Source organism: Rana temporaria, chromosome 9 (genome assembly GCF_905171775.1).
Source record: "Rana temporaria chromosome 9, aRanTem1.1, whole genome shotgun sequence".
Classification (NCBI taxonomy): domain Eukaryota; kingdom Metazoa; phylum Chordata; class Amphibia; order Anura; family Ranidae; genus Rana; species Rana temporaria.
This window is the reverse complement of record NC_053497.1, coordinates 40,825,918-40,846,550: the sequence shown is the minus strand read 5'-3', so window position 1 is coordinate 40,846,550 and position 20,633 is coordinate 40,825,918. Positions and strand designations below refer to the sequence as shown.

Genomic DNA, 20,633 nt, shown 5'->3' with positions numbered 1-20,633 from the left:
GGCTACCTTAAAGTGGAAGAAAAGTCATATCTAACCTCACCCCTCCTTATACCTATCCTGCCTAACCTGTATAAAAACATCTGTGTACTTGGGCCGGATTCAGATACAATGGTGTATCTATCCGCCCGGCGTAACGTATCTTAGATACGTTACGCCGCTGTAACTTTGGGCGCAAGTTCCGTATTCAGAAAGAACTTGCGCCCTAACGAATGTGGGCCGCCGTAAGCCCGCCTAATTCAAATGGGGATGTTGGGGGCGTGTTTTATTTAAATTTGACTTGACCCCGCGTATTTGAAGTTTTTGTGAACGGCGCATGCGCCGTTCGTGAAAAAATCCCAGTGCGCATGCTCGAAAATCCGCCGCAAAACGCCATTGCTTTCGACCTGAACGACTTACGCAAACAATGTAAAATTTTCAAAATTCTACGTGGGAACGACGGCCATACTTAACATAGGATACGCCACACATACCCCTCATATAGCGGCGGTAATTTTACGCCGGAATTTTGAAACTTTTACGTCGTTTGTGTAAGTCGTTCGCGAATAGGGCTGGACGTTATTTATGTTCACGTCGAAAGCAATGACGTTTTGCGGCGGATTTTCGAGCATGCGCACTGGGATTTTTTCACGAACGGCGCATGCGCCGTTCATAAAAACTTCAAATACGCGGGGTCAAGTCAAATTTAAATAAAACACGCCCCCAACATCCCCATTTGAATTAGGCGGGCTTACGGCGGCCCACATTCGTTACGCCGCCGTAACTTAGGGCGCAAGTTCTTTCTGAATATGGAACTTGCGCCCCAAAGTTACAGCGGCGTAATGTATCTAAGATACGTTACGCCGGGCGGATAGATACACCATTGTATCTGAATCCGGCCCACTATGTTTAATCCACTCCAGTCCGGTCATGTGATCCCGCAGCTCCATGTCAGTGAGCGGCTGCTGCAGGGAAGAGGAGAAAGCGCCAGCAATGGCTGGGCCCTGGGTGACCTTGTGGCTTCTGGAATTTCTAGCCGATGGGGAGTACTCCCTGAGCCAGTGTTGTAGGACAATCTGAAAGGACCGGATCAGCATAGAATACTGGAAAAAGAGGACAGAAAGCCAATTTCCACTAAGAACAAAATCTATTTAAGGCATTACTATGAATCACTGAGTTAAATAATAAAAAAGAGGCACAAGATGTCAATTGGGCTTAAAAAATTGTGTATTGTGGGAACAGAGCAGCTTACAGTATCTATTTTGTGTATGTGTCCTGTGCTTTCCTTATGTACGGATGTGTTCCCTGGCAGCCTTGCTGGATTTTGTTTAGCATTTTGCAGATATTCCTGTGAAACATAGAGGTTGGTTTACCAAAACCGGAGAGCGCAAAAAACCTGGATCTCTGCCATTGCATCCCATTATATTTTGGGATTGTTTGTACCAGGCCACCTGCCATACTCCAGAGTTCTATGACAGGGTTGGGTATAAAGGCCCAGATTCTCAAAGGGCTTACGACGGCGCAACGCCATGTACGCTGTCGTAAGTCCTAATCTGGGCCGTCGTATCTATGCGACTGATTCTTAGAATCAGTTACGCATAGATATCCATTAGATCCGACAGGCGTAAGGCTCTTACGCTGTCGTATCTTAAATGCATTATTTTTTTTTACCGCTAGGTGTCGCCTCCGTCGTTTTCCCCGTCGAGTATGCAAATTAACTAGATACGCGAATTCCCGAACGTACGCGCGTACGACGCCGTGAAATTACGAGGTTTACGTTAGGTTTGCGCGGCGTAAAGTTGCCCCTGCTATATGAGGGGCAACCAATGTTAAGTATGGCCGTCGTTCCCGCATCGAAATTTAAAAATGTACGTAGTTTGCGTAAGTCGTCCGTGAATGGGGCTGGACGCCATTTACGTTCACGTCGAAACTAATGACATACTTGCGACGTCATTTGGAGCAATGCACCCTGGGATATTTTCCGGACGTCGCATGCGCAGTACGTTCGGCGCGGGAACGCGCTTAATTTAAATGCTCAACGCCCCCTACCCGGCTAATTTGAATTAGGCGGGCTTGCGCCGGGTGATTTACGCTACGCCGCCGCAACTTTACAGGCAAGTTCTTTGTGAATAAAGCACTTGCCTGTAAAACTTGCGGCGGCGTAACGTAAATGAGATACGTTACGCCCGCCGAGTTTTGCGCGATTCTACGAGAATCTGGGCCAAAGAGTCCTGGCTGTCCTTGTTAACAAACTCACCAGGAGTTGGTCAGTTATCAGTAAGTAGGACCAGGCAAAATGGAGAGACGATATTCAGGAAGGTTCCTTAGAAAGACCTCCCACCTTGGTAGAGATCCTTGTTAGCCCTTTCCCTCTGTGGATAGGTGCTGTTGTGAGTAGGCTGTGGAAGAGGCTCCAGTGCCGGAGCCTGGGCTTAGACGGTATCCATCCTCTCTATGCAGGCTTTGTGCCTGGAGGCCATGTGGGGTAAAGTTTCCTGCTGGAGTCAAAAATCTGGAAGGGAGACACACTAAAGCCTTCTGTATTCTGACTGCTGTGCTCCAGTTGATGGCATATAGTGCTGCTGAATGCTTAGACTCACATAGCAACTGCTAGCTGAAGAAAGCAGTAAGAGCCCCTACAACCGGTGTAGGCAACCTTTGAGAGGAAGCGCGCAAGCGCGCCTAATTCAAATGAGGATGAGGGGGCGTGTTTTATGTAAATGGGTGGTGACCCGACGTGATTGACGTTTTTTACGAACGGCGCATGCGCCGTCCGTGTACATACCCCAGTGTGCATTGCTCCAAAGTACGCCGCAAGGACATATTGGTTTCGACGTGAACGTAAATTACGTCCAGCCCTATTCGCCAAGAACTTACGCAAACGACGTAAAAAATTAAAAATTTGACGCGGGAACGACGTCCATACTTAACATTGCGTACGCCTCATAGAAGCAGGAGCAACGTTACGCCGGAAAAGCCTAAAAAAAATTCCGCCTGGCGCACGTACGTTTGTGAATCGGCGTAATCTAGGTCGTTTGCATATTCTACGCCGAAAACGACGGAAGCGCCACCTAGTGGCCAGCGTAAATATGCACCCTAAGATACGACGGCGTACGCCAGTCGGATCTTAGGCTAATTCCGGCGTATCTTGCTTTCTGAATACAGAAAGAAGATACGCCGGCGCAGCTTTGAATTTACGCGGCGTATCTATAGATATGCCGACGTAAATCTTTGCTGAATCTAGCCCAGTGTTGACAGGGAATCAGCAATTATCTTCTCCTGGTGGGGGAATGGGCGGTGAAAGCTGTCCCTGCCAGGAGAAGGCAGTGATTATTGCTAGCGGCTATAGCAGCTGCTATCGATACGCAAAAGAATCCGGTAGGCTGGTTGTACTCAAGTTGATCGATCGACTTGGTACATTCAGCATGCCCAGTAACGGTTCAAATCTCGGGCAGTTTCTGTTGAACCACGTGTATAAAAAGGCACTTATGGGTTAACGCTTCTGTGGTGTGAATGGACTATGTGCAGCAGTCCAGGTTCATGTTAGTGTAATGAAGTGCAAAGCAAAACTAGTACTTTGCTAAATGTCCCTGTGCATTGAGCCATAAGGCTTAACACAGATCTAGTATAGCGGGTGCCAAGGAGAGCTTGGCAAGAATGTGCTCTAAACACTCTTGGCAGCATTAGGCGTAAATGCCCTAGAAATACCATCAATCAAATAGTTGCATTCATGTCTAGTATGTACCTCCACTTAGTTAAAAAAAAAATGAATTCTAGTATCCCTAGTCTAACACTAAAATAAGAAAACGTGAACCACCACAAACCCAGTACTTAAAGTTAAACTGTGCTTTTTTCCCATTAAGTTTTATTCATTTTTAACAAATGCAGAGGTTTTTAATAAGTGCTTCAAAATAGAGAATCCATCTTTGCATATTGACAATACGAACAAAAGAGCTACCTAAACAAACATCCAGTGAGAGGAAGGAACAAGAACCGAAATTTCGAATTTCTGAATTTTTTTATTTCCGAATTTTCGTATTTCCGAATTTTTTAATTTCCGAATTTTCGTATTTCCGAATTTCAGAAATTCGGATTTTCGGAAATACTAAAAATTGTCTTTTTTTTTTATGCTCAAATTTTAGAATTTTAGAAATTCCGAATTTTCGAAAGTTCGAATTTTTCATTTTTTATTTTCGAATTTCAAATTTTTTATTTTTCGAATTTTCGAATATTCGAATTTTCAAAATTCAAATTTCGAATATTCAAATTGTCTAATTTTTTATTTTTGAATTCTCATTTTCGAATTTTCAAATTTTTTATTTTTCGAATTTTTCAATTTTCACATTTTTCATTTTCGAATGTTAAATTTTCGAATTTCGAATTTCGAAAAATAAAAAAATTGAAAATTCGAAAATTAAAAAATCGAAAATTCGAAAATGAAAAAAATCAAAATTTCGAAATTGTAACATTCAAAAATCTAAAGTTTTAGAATTTCCGATTTTTTTTTTCATTTTCGTTATATTCGTTTTTTTTGGAAAATTCGTTTTTTCAGTATTTTCCGTTTTTTGCTTTTTCGGAAATCCGAAAATTACGAATTTTCGAATTTCCGAATTTTCGCTTTTCCCGAATTTACAAATCTTTTTTTACGAAAAAGGCAAAAAAAACTAATAAAACGGAAAAAAAAAATATTTCGATTTTCCCGAATTTACGAAAAAAAACCGAAAATAACATAAATGAAAAAAAAATAATTTTTTGGCAGTGCACATGTCTACAGTTATCAAAAGAAATTCCCCGGACACCACGGCAACAGCCATTAGGGAAAACTTCCCTTCTTTGCTGGTTTTCCTTGTCTGACAGAGTTTTTGAAGTATTTGGGTCCCAAGTTCTTACGGGGGAAGGGCAGAATAAAGATGGACCTACGGATCCTCCCAGTCCTACACCCCTCTCTATGATACTCCCAAATTATCCTATACATCCTTCCACAATTAACTGGGGTTCCATTATTGAATACACAGTGATCAGCTCATATACAGTGCCTGTTGAAAAAGATCTGAAGAAGCCAGAAAAGGCGAAACATGTAGAGATAAATGAGATGTGCATTTTTTGTTTGTATATTCTACTGATCCAATATGTGAATGTTTTATGTATTCAACTTATGAATTTTTATTTATAACATTTTCTATTCTTTCTAATCTTGGTGTACATGCGCTTTAAAAGTCCCAACTAACCTATCTATATTCTAATGCCGCGTACACACGACCGTGTTTAATGTCATGGGAAAAACAATGTTTTTCTCGACGTGATTCTTGTCAAGCCTGCCTTGCATACACATGATCGTGAAAAAAAAAAAAATGCTCGAGCAAAGCGCGGCGACGTACAACATGCATGGCGGCACTATAAAGGGGAAGTTCCATTCAGATGGCGCCACCCTTTGGGCTGCTTTCGCTGATTTTGTGTTAGTAAAAGTTTGGTGAGAGACGATTCGCGCTTTTCAGTCTTCGTGCTTTTTAGTCTGTTACAGCGTGACGAATGTGCTATCTCCATTACAAATGCTAGTTTTATCAGAACGAGTGCTCCCGTCTCATAACTTGCTTCTGAGCATGCACATTTTTTCCCCCGTCGTTAAAGTCTACACACGACCGTTTTTCACAACGACGTAAAAAAAACGACTCGAAAAATTAGAGCATGTTCTAAATTTTTAATGCCCATTTTCACGTCGAGAAAAATGCTCTGGAGCCCACACACGATTGTTTTTAATGACCAATTAAAAAAATTGCATTTTTCACATCATGAAAAACGGTCGTGTGTACGCGACATAAGAACAGAATGTAGTCTGCAGAGTGTATTCATGTACAAAACATAAACGCAAAGTAAATGATTCTGGCATCTGAGCAGTATGATAAATATCTACCTGTTCTTTTACTGGTATGGAACTTGGATTGAAAAAAAAAGATTTCTAGACATTAGGGAGAGAACTAAAAAAATTACATTTACCTCCACTGTAAAAAGTTACCATGGAGGTAAAGGTGGGTGCCACAGGCACCAAACTGTGCTTTGACTACGCAAAGCAATGCTACAAGATAACTTTACCGATTGGCCAACCAGCTGTATAACTTTACCTACCCTTCCTCCACTGCCACTCTTTTTGACCATCAGGATAGAAGAGAGGAAGTCCTGTGTAAGCTCCAAGTTGCCACTTGAAGCTTGAATGGGTATGAAAGCTCTCTGACTGTGACATCACTGGGCCGATCACGAAGCACCAGTGCTAAGACATGAGAGGAGGAGAGTGACTCCACATACCCAAAAGTACCAGGCATTCCCTCCAGCTTCCAGGAGCAGCAGGGATGAGAATGAATGGTATACTATAAGGTCATCCCTTTAAATTATTGAGTCCAGTTGTTAAAAGTTAAGGGTACTAACAATGCTACATAATTCAAAGACATTTTAAACCACTGCGTGCTGCCATCTTTTTGTCAACGGGTTGAGGAAGACCGTTTTCTGTTCCAGCCAGGGCTGTCTTAGGCCTCGTACAGACGACCGGATCTATCCGCTGGGATTGATCCGCGGATCAGTTCCAGCAGATAGATCCGGCCGTGTGTACGTCCGAGCGGACATTTCCCGGCGGATAAAAATCCAGCCGACGGATTCCCAGCGGATAAAAAATTTGTAGCATGCTACAAAATCTATCCGCTGGAATCCAGTCCAGCGGACTGATCCAGTCGTCTGTACAGACTCACCGGATCAGTCCGTCCGCTCCCCTCCCTCGCATGCGTCGTAATGCATGCGTGAAAGTATTTTCCTTCCAGCGTCGCGCACGTCGCCGCGTCATCGTCGCGACGACGGCGCGACATGTCAACGCGGATGTATTCCACGCGGATTTCGATCTGATGGTGTGTACAGCAATCAGATCCAAATCCGCCAGAGGATTTATCCGCTGGAAACGGTCCGGCGGACCGTTTCCAGCGGATATCCTCTTGTGTGTACGGGGCCTTAATGAGAGGGCACACCTGGGCACTGCCCAGGGGCCCCAGCTGCATGGGGGGCCCCTGCACTCTCCCCAAAGCATAGATATCTAGGGTGTAGAGGGGTCAGAGTACTGGGGAGATATCTGGGGAGTAGAGGGGGTCAGAGTGCTGGGGGGATATCTGGGGTGTAGAGGGGTCAGAGTGCTGGGGGGATATCTGGGGCGTAGAGGGGTCAGAGTGCTGGGGGGATATCTGGGGTGTAGAGCGGTCAGAGTGCTGGGGGGATATCTGGGGCGTAGAGGGGTCAGAGTGCTGGGGGGATATCTGGGGTGTAGAGGGGTCAGAGTGCTGGGGGGATATCTGGGGTGTAGAAGGGTCAGAGTGCTGGGGGGATATCTGGGGTGTAGAGCGGTCAGAGTGCTGGGGGGATATCTGGGGCATAGAGGGGTCAGAGTGCTGGGGGGATATCTGGGGTGTAGAGGAGTCAGAGTGCTGGGGGGATATCTGGGCTGTAGAGGAGTCAGAGTGCTGGGGGGATATCTGGGCTGTAGAGGAGTCAGAGTGCTGGGGGGATATCTGGGGTGTAGAGGGGTCAGAGTGCTGGGGGGATATCTGGGGTGTAGAGGGGTCAGAGTGCTGGGGGGATATCTGGGGCGTAGAGGGGTCAGAGTGCTGGGGGGATATCTGGGGTGTAGAGGGGTCAGAGTGCTGGGGGGATATCTGGGCTGTAGAGGGGTCAGAGTGCTGGGGGGATATCTGGGGTGTAGAGGGGGTCAGAGTGCTGGGGGGATATCTGGGGAGTAGAGGGGTCAGAGTGCTGGGGGGATATCTGGGGTGTAGAGGGGTCAGAGTGCTGGGGGGATATCTGGGGTGTAGAGGGGTCAGAGTGCTGGGGGGATATCTGGGGCGTAGAGGGGTCAGAGTGCTGGGGGGATATCTGGGGTGTAGAGGGGTCAGAGTGCTGGGGGGATATCTGGGCTGTAGAGGGGTCAGAGTGCTGGGGGGATATCTGGGGTGTAGAGGGGGTCAGAGTGCTGGGGGGATATCTGGGGAGTAGAGGGGTCAGAGTGCTGGGGGGATATCTGGGGTGTAGAGGGGTCAGAGTGCTGGGGGGATATCTGGGGTGTAGAGGGGTCAGAGTGCTGGGGGGCATCAATCTAGCAGCATTTTCACTTTATGTATGTAGTATTTGCTGTACAGAATGATTGTTCATGTAGTTAATGCGGATCTCCACCCAAAAGGGGAAGCTCTGCTTGTCTGCCTCCTACCTACTTGATGTCTGTTTACCTGCACTGTCTCCATTGTAGGGGCCCCAGAGCATTACTTTGCTCAGGGGCCTATGATGCTATTAAGACGGCCCTGGTTCCAGCATGACTATATATCCATATTTCTCTTCCAGAATGACAAAGCCACCTCCATAAAGACATGGTTAATGGACCTGTGTTCAGTTGAAATCCACATGTCAGACACACGTCAACAGCACACATTTACAGATTCCCAAGTCTTTGTTTATATACCTTCCAGAGTGTTCCCAGGATCACCAAAGCCTGGGCACTCTATTATGCAAACAGCTTAATTGTACTTGGCTCTACCCCCTATTGGTTAAATGCTCTTTGTAATGATGATCCAGTAATGAGGCACAATTGGGTGGTCTTGTGGACCTGAAGCTACTAATTATATATTAGGGCACCGCTTGCATTTTCAAGCTGTTCTGAAAAATATGTGAAAATATCTCGACCTGACAAAAGAACACGTTTACTTTATATTTCAATATTTTTATTAAAATTAGAAAGCACAATGGTAAAAAATGCAGCAAATGAAAAAGTAAAGGATTCCCAGGTCGACATCATAACTGCAGTATGACGTCTTCAATACAGCTAACAATAACAATGCAAATAATCATCAGAGAAACGAACCATAACATGGAAATGTCCATAGATAAGGACTCTGATATAGACAAATTGTTATGATCATTGGCAACGGAGGAAGAAGATATACATCTGGTCCACAAGGGGCCAATAACAAAGCAAACCTAAGCATCAGGTTTATTACAGAAATGTATTAAAGTGATAATTCACACACTGAAGGGAGAAAAGAGAGGAAGGGTGGCAGGGGACAAAGGGTGGAAGATATAGGGGAAATCTAGGGCCAAATCCACAAAAGGGATACAACGGCGTAACTGCTGTTACGCCGTCGTATCCCTGTTTTTATCTATGGAACTGATCCACAGAATCAGTTTTCCATAGTTAGGGAGAAGATCCGGCATGTGTAAGGGACTTACACTGCCGGATCTTAGGATGCAGTACCGCAGCCGCCGCTGGGGGCATTTCGTGTCGAAATGCCGCCTCGGGTATGCAAATTAGCACTTACGGAGATCCACGAAGCTTTTCAGCTTTGTTTTTTCTCCGTAAGTTTTAGTTTGCATACGCAAAATTAGGGCTGCTTTTACAAGGTGTAAAGTTAGTACACCATGTAAAAGCAGACCTTTCTGTCCAGCGACGCGATTTTTTTTTAATTTTTAATTTTTTTTTTCCGCCGTATCTTTTTTTTTTCCCGACGCAACTTTATTGACCCGTCGCAATCCACAAAGCTCGGCGTAACGTAATTTCGCGCTATGCACGTCGGGAAAATGACATCATGAGCATGCGCAGTACGGCCGGCGCAGGAGCGCGCCTAATTTAAATGGGAATCGCCCCCATGAAAATAGGAACGCCTTGCGCCGGCGGAATTTAAGTTACACAGCCCAACATTTCTAGGTAAGTGCTTTGTGGATCGGGCACATAGGTAGACATTTTAAGGCAGTGTAACTTAAATGGAAAAAAATAAGTTACGCCGGATCTTTGTGGATTTGGCCCCTAATGTCTACCTGCCTGAGAGTATAAATGCAGTCAGAGCCATACATTTAAACATCTGAATCCAAAATCTGGTCACTATAGGGCATTGCCACCAGATATGATGCATGGTCCCCATTTGTCCGCACCTCCGGAAACAGGTAGGCAATGCGGTCAGGTGCATTTTTTTTTTTTTTTTAAATCTTTTTTATTTTAATTGCAACAACACAAGACATACATACAAAACGTACAATAGCACAGCCAACATCTGGCTTAAAACCCAGCAAGGACCCGCGCAGGGGTCACAAGGTAGCAGTACAGAACCAAGACATGTTAGAGAATTAGCGACTACCACAACAAATTAACATTAATAAGGCGGTCCAGCTCATGCTCCAGGGGCAGGTTGATAGTGGATAGGGCCACCTAAGTCCCTATGCCAACAGGGGATGGCTCAGCAAGACCTCAAGCCCCGCTATCAGAAACGGTTGGGTGCATTTTTGCACCCATGCCGCAACCAGGTAAGGAGTACAAAGACAAATGTGTCTTGTCTACAGTCAAGCATGGTGGTGGGAGTGTCATGGTCTGGGGCTGCATGAGCTCCTGGCACTGGGGAGATACAGTTCATTGAGGGAACCATGAATGCCAACATGTACTGTGACATACTGAAACAGAGCATGATCCTGTCCATTCGGAGACTGGGCCGTAGTCTTTTTCTTTTTTTTAATGTCATTAAAAACGACCGTGTGTGGGCTCCAGAGCATTTTTCATGACGTGAAAAATTGGCATTAAAAATTTAGAATGTGCTCTATTTTTTCGCGTCGTTTTTCACGTTGTCGTTTTTCACTTCGTAAAAAACGGTTGTGTGTAGGCTTTAACGACGTGAAAAAACGCGCATGCTCAGAAGCAAGTTATGAGATGGGAGCGCTCCTTCTGGTAAAACTAGCGTTCGTAATGGAGATAGCACATTCGTCACGCTGTAACAGACTGAAAAGCGCGAAGACTGAAAAGCGCGAATCGTCTCTCACCAAACGTTTAATAATACAAAATCACTAAAAGCAGCCCAAAGGTTGGCACCATCCGAATGGAACTAGTGCCGTCGTACGTGTTGTACGTCATTGCCCTTTGCTAGAGCATTTTTTTTTCATGATCGTGTGTAGGCAAGGCAGGCTTGACAAGAATCGGGTTGAAAAAAACATAGGCCCGGATTCACGTAGAGCGGCGCATCTTTAGACCGGCGTAGCGCATCTCATATGCGCTACGCCAACGTAAATCAGTGAGGCAAGAACAGTATTCACAAAGCACTCGCTCCCAAACTTGCGCCGGCGTAACGTAAATTGGCCGGCGTAAGCCCGCCTAATTCAAAGTAGGAAGGTAGTGGGCGTGATCTATTAAAATGAAGCGTGACCCCATGTAAATGAAGGGGCGAACGAACGGTGCATGCGCCCGCATGCTCAGAATCACGTTGCATATACTATCTAAGATAGGATGGCTCAATGCTTACGACGTGAACGTAACCTACGCCCAGCCCTATTCACCTAAGACTTACGTAAACATCGTAAAATATGACGGCTGTTCCCTGGTCCATACCCTAACATGACTTACCCCTGCTTTATGAGGCTTAACTTTACGCCAGACGTACGCCTTACGTAAACGGCGTATATTACAGCGACGGGCGCAAGTACGTTCGTGAATCGGCGTATCTCGCTAATTTACATATTCAACGCGTAAAACAATGAAAGCACCCCTTGCGGCCAGCGTAAATATGCGCCCAAGATACGACGGCGTAGGAGACTTACGTCGGTCGGATGGAGCCAAAATTCAGGCGTATCTAGCTTTAAGAATCAGGCGCATAGATACGACAGCGCATCTGTGCACTTACGCGGCGTATATAAAGATACGTCAGCGTAAGTGCTTTCTGAATCCGGGCCATAGTTTTTTCTAAACCATTAAAAATGGTCGTGTGTACGTGGCATAAGAGTATTAATTTCTCCCCTGGTGCTGGAGTCACGTCCCTGGGTGTCATGTTTGCTGAGCATTTCTCACATCCACAGGAATGTCAATGTTATTCTACATTGGATAATTGGGACACTGCATGTTTATATGAACCTGTATGAAGTATTTTATCTCATTTTCCAATGAGTTTGGGTATTCAGTATTGCCCTCACACATCCATTCTTCTTATGTTTATGAACTGTTTTTTCCCCCGTGTAATTTTGTTATATATATATATATATTGTTATATGTATGTGTTTTCATTTATGTACACCATTATATACACCCTTGTTTGGTGTTTGGGAAGTTTTTGGGCTGGTGTGTGTACACCAGGTCCATCTTAACATTAGTGTCTTTGGGGCCGATCCACAGAGCAAGTACGCCGGCGTATCTACTGATACACCGGCGTACTTTCAAATTTCCCGCGTCGTATCTTTAGTTTGAATCCTCAAACCAAGATACGACGGCATCTGGGTAAGATCCAACCGGCGTACGGCTTCATACGCCTTCGGATCTTAGATACAATACTTTGGCGCCCGCTGGGTGGAGTTTGCGTTGTTTTCCGCGTCAGGTATGCAAATTAGTGATTTACGACGATCCACGAACGTACGCGCGGCCGTCGCATTTTCTAACGTCGTCTGTAGTCGGCTTTTTCCGGCGTGTAGTTAAAGCTGGTATTTTGCGGCGTATAGATAGACTTGCCATGTTAAGTATGGCCCTCGTTCCCGCGTCGAAATTTGAAATTTTTTCTTTTTTGCGTAAGTCGTCCGTGAATAGGGATGGACGTAACTCACGTCTAAGTAAAAAAAATGACGTAGATGCGACGTCATTTCGCGCAAAGCACGGCGGGAAATTTCTGGACGACGCATGCGCAGTTCATTCGGCGCGGGGACGCGCTTCATTTAAATGAAACCCACCCCCTGATCGCCGATTTAAGTTACGCCGCCAGAAATACACTATGCCGCCGTAACTTATGCCGTGAAATCGTTGAGGATTCGAAATTCCGCCTGGTAAGGTACGGCCCCGGAGCGTATCTCTGATACGCTGCGCGGATCCAATTCTCTCTGGATCTGGCCCCTTACTGCTACACACGCTGTGTGGTCTAGTTTGGATATACACATTTTTTCCCCCCTAAGGCCTCATTCACACCTGAGCATAGCGTTTTCAGGCAGAAAATCGCGCAATTTTACCACAATTTTGCCGTGATTTTTGCGGCTTTTTTACCACGTTTTTACCGCAATTTTGTACAGGTCAAAAGGTCACCAATGTAAAAAGCAGAAAAACGCCCAAATCTGCCTAAAAAAAAAGTCCCAGAACTTGTTTGAGCTTCAGGCATTTTAGAGCCTCTGGCTTCAGGCATTTGGGGCCAAATCCACAAAAGAGATACGCAGGCGGAACTGCTGTTCCGCCTGCGTATCTCTGTGCCTAACTTTGGGAGCGATCCTCAAAAGGATTTTTCCCAAGTTAGGCAGAAGATCAGACATCCGTAATTTAGTTACGCTGTTGAATCTTCGGATGCAGTACCGCATCCGCCGCTGGGGGCATTTCGAGTCGAAATCCCTCCTTGCGTATGCAAATTAGTACTTACGGAGATCCACAAAGCTTTAGGCATTGTGTGATTTGCGTAAGTTACGAATTTGCTTGCGCAAAACTAAGGTTGGTTTTATATGGACTAACTTTAGTAGACCATGCAAAACCATACCTTTTTTTCGATCGCCGCGTTTTTTTTTTAAATTTGATTTTTTTTTCCCGTCGCGTAACTTTTTTTTTTCCTGTCGCAACTTTACGAACCCGTCGCTATCCACAAAGCCCAACGTAAACTACGTATGCGCGATGCACGTCGGGAAAAATGACGTCACACGCATGCGCAGTCCGTCCGGCGCGGGAGCGCGCCCTAATTTAAATGGGAATCGCCCATTTTAATTAGGGATCGCTTAAGATGCAAGGAGATCAGCTACACTGGCGCAATTTTAGAGGTAAGTGCTCTGTGGATCGCTACCTAAAATACTAAAATTGCGCCAGTGTAACTTTTCTGCCTAAAACTAAGATCCGCAATTTCTTTGTGGATTTGGCCCTTGGAGTGGGGATGTGAACCATCTCCATAGAGAATAATAGATTTTTTCCCCTCCAGCGTTTTGTAGCTTCAGGCTTCAAGCTACAAAACGCTCAGATGTGAATGGAGTCTTACTTTCACGTTTTTAGAGTGTTTTTTATTCATAGTGCTGCATCTATTTATTTTCCAATTCTGATGTATTTCCTTTCTCTTGCTGTTATCTAAAAGGGAAAAAATGTTTGAACCCAGGGTGTCAAAGGTGGCAGTGGACACTCAGGGTCAGGACATCCAGAGGGGTATTGATTTATCTTGCGACCCTCAAGAGGGCATCACTGCATAATTACTGTAATTAATCTCTTCTCATGTAAAACTTGTATTATTTCTATGCTGGCGTGCATCTATACGCTTTTGGGTAATGTTATATGCTGGTTGCAGTAGTTTCTATGCTTTCAATTACTTTGTTTGGATTACAGTACTAATTAATTTCCCAGGAACAGAATCCCCTCTGTTCACAGAGCATCTGTCCTGGGTGGAGGCACTGACAACTTTGGGCCAGATTCTCGTAGATCGGCGTATTGATGTGCGGGCGTAACGTATCCTATTTACGTTACGCCTCCGCAACTTAGACGGGCAAGTGCTGTATTCTCAAAGCACTTGCTCCGTAAGTTGCGGCGGCGTAGCGTAAATAGGCCGGCGTAAGCCCGCCTAATTCAAATTTGGAACAGGGGGGCGTGTTTTATGTAAATAACTTGTGACCCGACGTGATTGACGTTTTTCATGCGCCGTCCGTGGAATATCCCAGTGTGCATTGCTCTAAAGTACGCCGCAAGGACATATTGGTTTCGACGTGAACGTAAATGATGTCCAGCCCCATTCACGGACGACTTACGCAAACGACGTAAAATATTAAAAATTTGACGCGGGAAAGACGTCCATACTTAACATTGGTACGCCGCATGTACGCCACCATATATCAGGGGTAACTTTACGCCGGGAAAAGCCTAACGTAAACGGCTTATCTGTACTGCGTCGAACGGGCATACGTTCGTGAATTCGCGTATCTAGCTGATTTACATATTTCTAGGCGTAAATCAGCTTACACGCCCCTAGCGCCCAGCGTAAATATGCAGTTAAGATCCAACGGCGTAACAGACTTACGCCGGTCGGATCTAATAGAAATCTATGCGTAACTGATTCTAAGAATCAGGCGCATAGATAAAACCGCCCAGATTCAGAGATACGACGGCGTATCTGGAGATACGCCGTCGTATTTCTTTTGAGAATCTGGCCCATGATTATCAAACCCGCTCCTCCACTCAGCGAAGGTTCTGGTTCTTTTATTTACCTACAGGTAGGGTGACCACATTTCCAAACTACCATTCAGGGACACCCTTCCTTCCCAAAAATCAGCTTGTGCAGAAGTACAACGAAAGTGGGTAACTACCACTGAGGATTCCTTTAAAACCTAAGCATTTGTATTGCACAATTATTAGTTTTAATTCACACAGCTTTAACACAAGTATTAGGATTTTTATTTTAGCCACGTGACTGCAATTTTCAAATCTCATTGGTCTTAGTTGGAAATATACCTCTCAACTTTTTGAAATGAGAAAGAGAGACATCTTTAACCACTTAAGCCCCAAATTATTTTGCTGGCCAAAGATCAGGCCACTTTTTGCGATTCGGCACTGCGTTGCCTTAATGGACAGTTGCGTGGTCGTGTGACGTGGCTCCCAAACAAAATTGACATCCTTTTTTTCCCACAAATAGAGCTTTATTTTGGTGGTATTTGATCACCTCTGCGTTTTTTATTTTTGTGCTTCAAACAAAAATAGAGCGACAATTTTGAAAAAAATTCAATGGCCCGGATTCATATACATCGGCGCATATTTATGCCGCCGTAGCATATCTCTTTTACGATGTGCCGGCGCAGCGTACAGAGGCAAGCACTGGATTCACAAAGCACTTGCTCCCACTCGCTCTTAAAGATACGCTGGGTTTCCTCTGCGTAAGCCAGCGTAGGTGGAAGTGGGCGTGAGCCATGCTAATGAGGCATGACCCCATGCAAATGATGTGCCAAGCGCCATAGAAGTACTTAAAATGAACGGCGCATGCGCCGTCCCGTGGGCGCATCCCAGTGCGCATGCTCAGAATCACGTCGAAACAACTACCTAAGATACGTCGAATCACTGCCTACGACGTGAACGTAACCTACGCCTAGTCATATTCACGTACAACGTAAACGACAAAAGATACGACGGCTTGTGTTCCCTGGTCCATACCTTTGCATGAGTTGCGCCTCCTATATAGGGAATAACTTTACGCCGGACGTACGACTTACGCAAACCGCGTATATTATGCGCCGGGCGCAAGTACGTTCGTGAATCGGCGTATCTCCCTCATTTGCATATGTGCATAGAAAATCAATGGGAGCGGCAAATACGCCCAGCGTAAATATGCGGCCACGATACAACGGCGTAGGCAAGTTACGTCGGTCGTAGGAAGCCTATTTTTAGGCGTATCTCAGTTTATGGGCACGGCGCACAGATAAGATGGCGCATACTTACACTTACGCGGCGTATCTCGAGATACGTCGGCGTAAGTGCTTTGTGAATCCGGGCCAATATGTTTTACTTTTTGCTATATCCCCAAAAAATATATAATTTTTTTCCTCAGTTTAGGCCAATTCGCATTCTTCTACATATTTTTGTTAAAAAAATCACAATAAGCATTTATTGATTGGTTTGCACAAAAGTTATAGCATCTACAAAATAGGGGGTAGTTTTATGGCATTTTTATTAATATTTTTATTTTACTAGTATTGGCGGCGATCAGCGATTTTTTTCGTGACTGCGACATTATGGCGGACACATCGGACACTTTTGACACCATTTTGGGACCATTGTCATTTTTACAGCGATCAGTGCTAAAAAAATGCACTGATTACTGTAAAAATTACACTGGCAGTGAAGGGGTTAACCTGTAGGTGCCGCTGAAGGGGTTAAGTGTAACCTAGGGAGTGCTTCTAACTGTTAGGGGGCGTGGATTGCCATGACACGTCACTGATCGCTGTTCCCGATGAAAGGGAACATTCGATCAGTGACATGTCACTAGGCAGAACACAACATCTCCTCGTTCTTCAGCGGTCTCACGGGCACGGTCACGGAGCTCGCTGCAGGGTTGTGAGCGTGCCGCCAGTGGCGCGCGTGCGCCCACACAACGGCAATTTAAAGGGAACGTATATATACGTCCATTTGCGCAGCCGTGCTATTCTACCGACGTATAAAGTTGTGCAGCGGTCGGCAAGCGGTTAATCACAATGTATGTGGACAAAGGACATACCCTGCGACTCGCCCCCAGATAAGCAGAACAGTAGGAATATGTTCACACAGGTGGCAAGGGGATGGTAAAACAGGTGGTTGATCTATTATTAATTTTCCCCCCTCTTAACCACCTACCTACAAATTTACATGGTGGATGCACAGATCACTTCACATTGTCGCGGCTGCAATGCTTTGCTTCACAGTGGGGCAAATTTTACTTGGCATGCCGCTTTTGGCAGGTATTCTGCTTGCTAATTGGAAGCAAATAAAAGCAGTCATTCAGGAATGGGCAGAATTGCACATGGACCATCTGCAAACCGCCATTTACCCGTTTCTGAAATCCACTGCAAAGCATTTTTCAGGGGGCCCTTATGAAAGAGGCTTAACAGTCAATACACAAAAAATGAACAGGTTTAACCAGCAAGTGTTTTGTTTAATGACATTTCCTTCATGCTGGCTTTTTTAAATATACCAAATGCAATCATTTAGGTTGGAAGTTGGCAGTTATTTTGGAAGTTGGCAGTTATTTTGGAAGTTGGCAGTTGGAAGAAAGATTTAGTGAAGTATAAAACTTTTGTTTTCAATCTCTTTTTTATTAATTTTTAAAACAGTTTAAACAAATACATACACATGCATATTAGTCACATTATGGAATTGGATGCTATTCTACATTGTTGGCAAAAGAGAACAATATCCCATAATCATTCCTACTTTTCCAATTCTATATGTATCAAATCATCTTACATAATTTACATATAAAACATTCCTATACTGTACCTTCTATTCCTTATTCTATTGAACCACCATTCAACACTAGACATAACTACAACAATATCCAGACAACACGAAAAAAAGAAAGGAAAAGGAAAACAAAGGGGGGTGGGCGAAGGGGGTAGGGTCATATTCATAGATATTGTATAAAAATTGCAGAGGTCCGAAACTCTTCCCATTGTTGCCATGTTTTTTTTTGTTTGTTTAGTTAAAGCGGTTGTATACCCTCGGAATTATTTTTTTTTTTTTTTTACCCCTGTAAGGCAAAAGGCATATTGGCTAGATTCAGCAAGATTGCCGCAACTTTGCGGCGGCGTAGCTTAGCGTGTTTAGGCTACGCCGCCGTAAGTTAGCGAGGCAAGTACTTGATTCTCAAAGTACTTGCCTGCTAAGTTACGGCGGCGTAGCCTAAAGCGGGCGTGCGTAAGGGCGCCTAATTCAAATTTGTCTGAGGGGGCGTGTTTTATGATAATGAGGCTTGACCCGACGTGATTTGACGTTTTTTTTTAACTGCGCATGCGCCGGGCACCTACATTTCCCAGTGTGCATTGCGGCTAAGTCCGCCGCACGGGCCTATTGATTTTGATGTGGACGTAAACGATGTAAATCCCTATTCGCGGGATGGAATAACTTTAGGCCTGCTAATGCGTTACGTAAACGGCGTAAATGTACTGCGGTGGCCGGGCGTACGTTCGTGAATAGGCGTATCTACTGATTTACATATTCTACGCCGACCGCAATTGCCCCCCCCGAGACAATCATGTCACATTGGCTTTAAAAAAAAAAAAAGAGCTTCAACAGCTACTGGGATTAAGTGAACTGAGCAGCCAAAGGCACATCGAGGATACAAGTAAGAACTGTTCAGCGTGTAGGCTCAATTGGTTTAGATGCAGGATTGTGTGTCTTACAAAGGTATACCTAAAATCACTTACTTCAAGGTCCAGTACGTCGTCCTCCTTCACGTCACATGATACAGTGTGAATGTCCTTCTCTGGGGTAAACAGTAACTTCTTACACATATCAGGGCTTCGCTGAGGGTCCACAAAGGTGGTCTCGGAATAGTCTTTTCCCCGCCAGATTCGGGGATCAGTTGACCTCCAAAAAGCCACATCTGCAAAACTCCCGCTTCCAGAATCTACAGTCCTGCGCAGGCTTCCTGGGTCCAGGAATTGTTGGCTGAGTTCTGCTCCCTGCTGGGAGCGATGTGGTAGACATTTCCAAATGAATCCTCCTCCTCCGCTGTCTTTGGAGAGGAGAGGGGTCAGCATGCCTGACCCCACAGACCTGTCCAGTAGGGGGTGCTGTAACTCATGCAGACACTCCATTGTTGATCTATCCTACTCTTGCCTCCAAGGGATTTGGGGAAAAGCCATTGTCCATGAAGCAAAGCTTGGGTGTTGTCTGGTCTGTGAAGTGACCTCAGCTTCTACGTCTTCTGTGTTCATGCCTCATGATTCTTTACAGATTGGTCTTTGGACCAAACAACAGATAGTCACTTAGGCTTCCCAAGAAAGCAATTCATATAATTGTTTTCTGTGAGAAAAGAATAAAAACAGTGTTAGTATTCTATTCCTATCCTAGACACAAAGGGAGCAATTAACATGGTAGAAACAAATAAGAAGCCAAAGCTTAATCTGTCCATTGGGTTGAGCCCATTGCAGAGAGGCACAGAGTGACAGCTGGAACACTACCTGACGCTTTAAAAAGGCAGTGCAAGGAATAATAAGAACGAGGAAACCCATAAAAAACAATCAGATTTATGTTTTAAAAAATTACTTCTGACTATGTTTACAAAGACATCTGGGTACTAAATAAAAGGAGAGGAAGGTATTAATTAGGGTTGTCCCGATACCACTTTTATGAGACCGAGTACAAGTACCGATACCTTTTTTCAAGTACTCGCCGATACCGAATTCCGATACCTTTTTTTGAATGTGACAGTGGCGTTTTATTTTTTTATTTTTTTGTAATCAGCCCTGTTGGGGGGGCTTTGGTGAGATATCAGGGGTCCTAACAGACCTCTGACATCTGCCCTTTAAGACAGAGAAAGGGACACAGATTCCCCAGTCCCTTTCTCTGCAGCCTCAGCTGAAATGAATAGAGAGAAGCTTCTCTCCATTCATAAACTAAGCATCGTAATCACAGGTTACGATGCTCAGTTATGTGAATGGACAGAGTCAGTTATCACTGACTCTGTCCATTCGGAAAAGGTAGATATGTAGAAGAATACGTATCGGCCTAAACTGAGGAAATTATTTTTTTATATATATATTTTTTGGGGATATTTATTATAGCAAAAAGTAAAAAATATTGCATTTTTTTTAAATTATCGCTTTATTTGTGTTTATAGCGCAAAAAATAAAAAAAAAGAGGTGATCAAATACCACCAAAATAAAGCTCTATTTGTGTGAAAAAAAGGACGCCAATTTTGTTTGGGAGCCACGTCGCACGACCGCGCAGTTGTCAGTTAAAGCGACGCAGTGCCGAATCGCAATAAGGGGCCAGGTCCTTTACCTGCATAATGGTCCGGGTCTTAAGTGGTTAACATGTAAATGATTTGGATACATGATTTGTTATATTATGTGCCTTTATTGCATGTATTGTCTGCCATGTACCTACTCAATCATGGCAAACAAATAAATACTTGTTCGTGTTTCATATTGACTCCTTCGATTAGCCACAATATACACACCTCATTCAAAGTCCCGACCCTCTTACTTTA

General features: G+C 44.6%; 1 protein-coding gene across 1 annotated transcript in view; it reads right to left on the bottom strand.

The window, feature by feature from the left end:
• TMEM91 (transmembrane protein 91) overlaps nucleotides 1–19,403 on the bottom strand; it is a 42,093-nt gene extending 22,690 nt beyond the window's left edge. The window contains exon 1 of the mRNA XM_040323261.1: nucleotides 18,844–19,403. Within this exon, the coding sequence (XP_040179195.1) occupies nucleotides 18,844–19,236 (393 nt within the window). The 5' untranslated portion in view covers nucleotides 19,237–19,403. The remainder of the gene's footprint in view (nucleotides 1–18,843) is intronic.
• Nucleotides 19,404–20,633: the final 1,230 nt, after the last annotated feature.